We start from the raw sequence: 6,768 nt of genomic DNA on the forward strand, positions 1-6,768 counted from the left end.
ACCATATGATGAGTTGGATTTGATATGTCACATACACACTAAACCGTATATGTCTCTTAATTACATCAAAAAGAAAAAAGCGAAAAAAGCTTTGGCCTTTTCTTAATCTAAAAAATACATATTTTTTCGTGACGAATAACACTATAGTAGTTGAGTTACATGCCTTTATTTACTATATATATTTGGGGAGTAATGAAATATGAAATAGTCGTTATTTTAGGTAAAATATAATTGGGATTATTTATTTGAATTCGGGACCATATGATGAGTTGGATTTGATATGTCACATACACACTAAACCGTATATGTCTCTTAATTACATCAAAAAGAAAAAAGCGAAAAAAGCGCAAAAAGCGAAATAAAGAATTTTCCCACACAAAAAAAAGGGACAAATTTTATTTTAATTTTTTAATTAAAAAAAAACGAAGTATAAAATAAAATAAATCCCAGTTTTCCATCTTTAAATACTCGATAAGATCCCTTCCCTCCGCCGTTCAAATCACTCCTCTCAAATTAAAAACACCTCTCTCTCTCTCTCTCTCTCTGTTTTTCTGATGGGTTCTTTGAAGCTGCGGCCGTCGACGACGGCGCTGAAATGGCTGGGATTTGTCTCCGCCGTGTGGGTTCAGGCCATTTCCGGCAACAACTACACCTTTTCAAACTACTCCGACGCCCTGAAATCTCTGATGAATCTTACCCAACTTCAACTCAACAACCTCTCCGTCGCTAAAGACGTCGGAAAAGCCTTCGGACTTCTCGCCGGAATCGCTTGTGACCGGTTTCCCACTTGGGCGATTTTGCTTATTGGATCTCTTGAAGGTCTTATTGGCTATGGCGTTCAGTGGCTTGTTGTTAGCCAGAGAATTTCTGCTCTTCCTTATTGGCAGGTAAATTAATTAATTAATTATTTTTAATTAATAACTGTAGAGGTCAAATTTTTTATTTTTCTTGTTCAAGATTTTAATTCTTGACCTATTTTTTTTGTTAATTTGATGTTATGAGCTACACATACTATATTTTATTAAAAGGGGGAAAAATAAAATGTTTTTTTTTTAATCTATAATTTAGTTTCTATATGTTGTTTCAAAATGACTCTGACTTTAAGATTTGAGGTTGGTTTCAATTTAGTTCCAAAAATCCAAAATATTACAATTTACATTTGAGGTTTGAGTTTTATTTCAATTTGATTCCTAGATTTCAAGATCTATACTATATCTATTAATTAATTTAAAATAAATATGAAATGAAATTTTAAAATCTAATTTTAATAATGATTAAACCTAGTGAAAATTAATTAATTATAAATTTTCTAGATTAATGAGTATTTGGTAAAAAATTGAGGTTCAACGTGTAAATATTGGACCAAATTGAATCATGGTTTAACTTATGAAATTGTAACATTTATGAAATCTAACACTAAATTGAAACCAAACTTAATACTTAAACTAAAAGTGTAACATTTGAACATCTAGAAACTAAATAGAAACTAGAAACAAAAATAAAAATTATATATTCCTTTATTAAAAATATGTTGACTTGTTTCTTTCTCGGATCTTTTAGATCCCATGGATAATCATATAATTTTTGGTCTTTCTAGATTAAATTTATAAACACAAATTTCATCCCTAAATTTACATGCTTTGTTATCCAAAATTTTTACTCATGTTTTCAAAAATTTATTTTTGTTTTTAAATTTTAACTTGAATGCAAGTGTTTAAGGTGAAATTATGAAACAACCCTAAATTAAAACAAATTTATTACATGAAAAGTAAGTCTTTTTTTCTTTAATATTTTTGAATTTTTCTTTTGTTTTTTTTGGGGGGGATTTTTTTGCTCTTAAAAATTGCGTGGTTTTGACCAATCTATTTGTTTGCAACGAAAAGAGGGGAAACTGGAAAGAAAAAGTTAAGTTTTCAAAATGGTTTAATTAATAATAATAGGGAAATAAAACAGTGATTATCATCTTAAACTAGCAATCTCAGTTGCAAAAAACAGTTGAATTAGATCTTTCTCATTATATTTCTTGTGATAAATTTCACTGAAAAAATGGCGTTTGCTTGGTCAGATGTGCATCTTCTTGTGTTTGGGCGGAAACAGCACAACATGGATGAACACGGCGGTGCTAGTAACCTGCATCAGAAACTTCCGGAAGAATCGCGGCCCAGTTTCCGGCATTCTCAAAGGCTACGTCGGCCTCAGCACCGCCATTTTCACCGATCTCTGTTTTGCTCTGTTTTCTTCCAACCCATCTCCCTTCCTCCTCATGCTCGCTTTCGTCCCCTTCGCCGTCTGTCTCTTCGCCATGTTCTTCCTCCGTGAAATCCCACCTCCACCCTCCACCACCGCCGCCGATACCCAACAAGAATCCGATTACTTTTCCGTCTTCAACGCTCTAGCCGTCGTCGTCGCCGTTTATCTCTTATGCTTCGATTTCATCAAGAACTCCGGCAGACTCATCTCTCAATTGTTCTCTTTCGGCCTTCTGTTTCTCCTCGGATCCCCTTTGGTTATCCCGATTTACTCGTTTTTCAAGAGCTGGAACTCGAATCGAGACCGATCGGATCTAGAGGCCAGAATTGAGGAGCCGCTACTGAAGGAAGAAGTGGTAACAGAGGCGGTGAAGGAGGAGGCAGGGGAAATTGCAAAGGAAGAACAGAGACTGCCGGTGATCGGAGAAGAACATACGATTTTTGAAGCGGTGAAAACGATTGATTTCTGGGTGTTGTTCGTGTCGTTTCTGTGTGGAGTTGGGACTGGATTGGCGGTAATGAACAATATGGGTCAGATCGGATTGGCTCTGGGTTACGCCGATGTTTCCATGTTCGTCTCTCTCATAAGTATTTGGGGATTTTTCGGCCGGATTCTTTCCGGTACACTTTCCGAGCATTTTCTCAAGTAAGTTTCCCTCACTCTCTCCTTTCCAAAATTAATTTTTCAATCTAATTAATTCTACATTGTAAATTTCATTTTGAGAAAAAAAATCCAATTTTTTTCATAAATTTTGAGTATGGTTTTGAAATATTTTTATTTTGAGCTTTGAGTTTAGTTTCTATTTGATTTATGAATTTCAAAAGTTTATCTTTTCCGTCGTTAAATTTTAATTTTAATTTCGATTGAGCTATTAGATTTTAAGTTGTTACAATTTTAATTAAAATTTTGTTTTAATTTAATCTCTAGATTTAAAAAATTACAATTTTATCCTCAAATTTTCTTAAATATTAAGTTTTCTTTATTTAGTAATTATGTATGATGTCTATTAATTAATTTAAAAAATATTATAATTAATTAAGTTTTACTATTTTTCATTACTTTAAAATTTGACTGAAGATTGAAAGTGAATATTTAATTGTGAATTTAGGTTAAAACTGTAAATTTTTAAATTTAAAATTCAAATCTCAAAAGTAAAATTGTACAATTTTGAAATTTAGTAATTAAATTGGACTAAATAAAAATTAGATTTAAAATTAGGTGTAAGAAAAGATATATGTTTTCTTTTTAAAATTATTCTATTTTGATGGATGAATTGTAAATGTTGTTTTGAATTTTCAAAATATCTTTTAAGAAAATATTCTTCTTAGTCCGAATTTCTTTTGATTATTCCATTTATTTTTAAATATTGATGTGACATTTACTAGAGATACTTAAATTGGCTGAGATAAGTATAAGATGAAGAGAGATATTAAAGAGTAAATAATAACAGAAACTTTATTTTAAAGATCTAGAAATTAAAATATTTTTTTGGTTAAAATAATAAAATACTATTTTAGTCCTTATTAATTTGAAGTTTGTTTGATTTTTTTTTTAAATCTTTTATTTTCGATTATCATTTTTACTATAAATTTTGAAAATATATTAAGATATTATATTGAAAGTACATCTACTAAATTCACATAATGGTAGTTAAAATTTTATTTTTTATTTAATGTTTCTCAAAATGAAATCTACAAAATCTTTTTTTATTACTCTCTAATTTTTGCTTTTGAAAAATTAAGTTTATAAACACTATTTCAATTTATGATTTTTTTATATGTCATATGCTTTTTAAAATACAAACTAAATTTCGAAAAACTAAATAAAGTTTTTCTTGAACATATTATCCTTATAAAAATTTAACTATGAATTGAAATATTTCTTTAAACAAGCACAATTTCTAAAAATACAAAATAAAAATGTCAAATACTTATACCTTTATTGTCAACAATCTTTAATTGTTGAAGTTGATATATTAAAAAGTTGAGTCATTTGTATTTCGCTTTTGGAAAAAGAAGAAAAAGATATTCTCAAAGTGAATTGAAAATGAAAAGCAATATCTAAAAATATCTTCATGGATATTACAGAAAAGCAGGCACACCAAGGCCTCTATGGAATGCTGCATCCCAAATTCTAATGACCGTTGGATACGTTTTGATGGCCATGGCAATGCCGGGTTCTCTCTACATCGGCTCGGTCATCGTCGGGATATGCTACGGTGTTCGTCTCTCCATCACCGTCCCCACCGCCTCAGAGCTCTTCGGTCTCAAATACTACGGTCTAATCTACAATATTCTCATCCTCAACCTCCCGATCGGCTCCTTCCTCTTCTCGGGCCTCCTCGCAGGGTTCCTCTACGACATGGAGGCGACCCCGATCGAGGGCGGCGGGAACACGTGCATCGGAGGGCATTGCTATAGAATTGTGTTTCTTGTGATGGCCTTGGCTTGTATAATTGGCTTTGCTTTGGACATTTGGTTGGCGTTCAGAACCAAAGAGCTTTATTCTAAGCTTAAAGCCAACAAGAAAACAAAGAAGGGAAACAACAATAACAACTCCTAGAATGGAAAAATTAAGAATTAATTGGTGGATTGATGGGATTTTTACCCAATGACATCCCCCAATTTATATATATATATATATATTGGTTTTTTCTTTTTGAAATTATCATTTTTTAGTTTCATTGTTGAATTTATATCATTAGATTGTATAAGCAAGTTTTGGAATTATCTCTTTCCCCATTTCTTGTAGTGAGTAATGAGTTGTACTTTTAATCATGAATTTTCTTAAATAAATAAATAAAAAATATCCAAATTTGTACATTGCAATTGATTTTTCCCTCCTTTTGGGAATGGTTTGTGTAGTGAAATATCATGGTGCTAGTAATTATTTGGAAAAAGGTTCAATGTATTAATTTTAATCTTAAACTTTTAATTTCATTAATTTAGTCCTCAAATTTGATAGATTGTATCAATTTTAATCTTAAACTTTCAATTTCATCTATTTAAACATAAAATTTAAACAATTGTATCAACCATTGATTAGGTCTCATTATGGTTAAAATTGATATAATTTGTTAAGTACAAGGTTGAGGTTTAAATTGATGAAATTAATAGTTTATGTTTAAATCGATACAATCTGTCAAGTTTAGGACTAAGAATGATTTTTTCCTTAATTATCATTTTTTAAAAAGGTATTTTCCTAATTATTTTTAGAAGATTATGAAAGTTATAAAAGGTATATGCTTTTAGTCAAAGAAATATAACGGTATATTTACTAAAGGAAGAGGTAATTAAAAATGAGAATATATAGGTTTGGAGTTTGGATGAAAAAAAATGACATTACTTTTGATGTTGTTTACTCGACTTTGTTTACTTACATTTGAAATTCAAATGAAAATAGCTGACGGTTAAAATATCAATTTATATTTATAATCAATTAACTAAAGAATATGGTACAATAATTAAAATGTCATATTTAAATTTTATTTACTTATTCAGATTGTAATTGATTTTTACGTATTCAAATTTTTATAATGGTAAAACATTTTAATACTTAAAAGAATGTCTAACAGAATTAAAATATCCTTTCTAAATTTATTTACTTATCGAGATTTTAATTTATTTTACTTCTTCAAATCTATACTTTGAAAACGTTTTAATACCTAAATTTAAATATAAAACGTAGGATTTTAAAAAATGAAATAGTAATTATTTTGAATTTCATTTCTCTAATTCAAATTTAAAATTTGAATTTTGGTATAAATACATCTAATTTAAAAGAAAAAAAAACATCACTTAGAGGCCATTTGGTTTTAGGGAATGTAGATAATCGAGACCTTAGATATCTGAAGTTATAGATATACGAAATTATAGATGTCCAATTTCTTTAGATTATCATGTTTGTTTTGTAAGTATTTTTTTTTTGCAAATATTTGAGAATATTTTGATAATTGTGTTTGTTTTGTAGGATTTCTACATGGGAATGCTTTAAATTTATATAATGTTTCAAGGATGCCTTTACGACTGTTTATTAATTTATATAATTTGAACTTATATAACATATTTGTTTTTATCAATTTGAATTTATTTTTAAATTAATACAATTTATATTATTTTTATTAGTTATTTTTCTCAACAAAACGGTATACGATGAAGCTAAGGTGGTACGAAAAGCTCCTATTTGAGGAAGAGCCTGATGTGGAGTTGCAGTTTTTTAAAAGAAGGCCCATGTTTTAGAATTGCGGATGGAAAAACAACTAGAATGTTCATGGACCCATGGATTCCTAAGGAACTCTCCTTCAAGCCATCATGTACAGATGATGGCTTCCTAAACTGTCTGATAGCTGATTTTATAACAGAAGATAGATCTTGGAGGCTTGATTTACTCAAACAAGCTACATCACTTGAAGATTTCGAACTAATTAGAAGAATCCCAATAAATTTGAGCTTGCATGATAGATTGACCTGGCACTTTGACAAATTGAACTTTTATTCTGTGAAATCGGGATATAAATGG

At 29.6% G+C, this 6,768-nt stretch overlaps 1 protein-coding gene across 1 annotated transcript; it reads left to right on the forward strand.

Moving 5' to 3' along the window:
- Positions 1-361: 361 nt before the first annotated feature.
- LOC120089179 (protein NUCLEAR FUSION DEFECTIVE 4-like) lies at positions 362-5,078 on the forward strand. Its single transcript, XM_090305587.1, has 3 exons — positions 362-887; positions 2,066-2,895; positions 4,338-5,078. The coding sequence occupies exons 1-3, from the start codon at positions 555-557 to the stop codon at positions 4,810-4,812; spliced, it is 1,638 nt and encodes a 545-aa protein (XP_090161713.1). The 5' UTR covers positions 362-554; the 3' UTR covers positions 4,813-5,078.
- Positions 5,079-6,768: the final 1,690 nt, after the last annotated feature.

This window comes from Benincasa hispida, chromosome 10 (genome assembly GCF_027475165.1).
Source record: "Benincasa hispida cultivar pf3 chromosome 10, pf3_genome.v1.1, whole genome shotgun sequence".
NCBI classification, from domain to species: Eukaryota; Viridiplantae; Streptophyta; class Magnoliopsida; order Cucurbitales; family Cucurbitaceae; genus Benincasa; species Benincasa hispida.

Coding starts and splice junctions, on each gene's coding strand:
- LOC120089179 (XM_090305587.1), top strand. CDS start 555: ATGGGTTCTTTGAAGCTGCGGCCGTCGACGACGGCGCTGAAATGGCTG. Junction 888..2,065: donor CTGCTCTTCCTTATTGGCAG/GTAAATTAATTA, acceptor TTGCTTGGTCAG/ATGTGCATCTTCTTGTGTTT. Junction 2,896..4,337: donor CTTTCCGAGCATTTTCTCAA/GTAAGTTTCCCT, acceptor TGGATATTACAG/AAAAGCAGGCACACCAAGGC.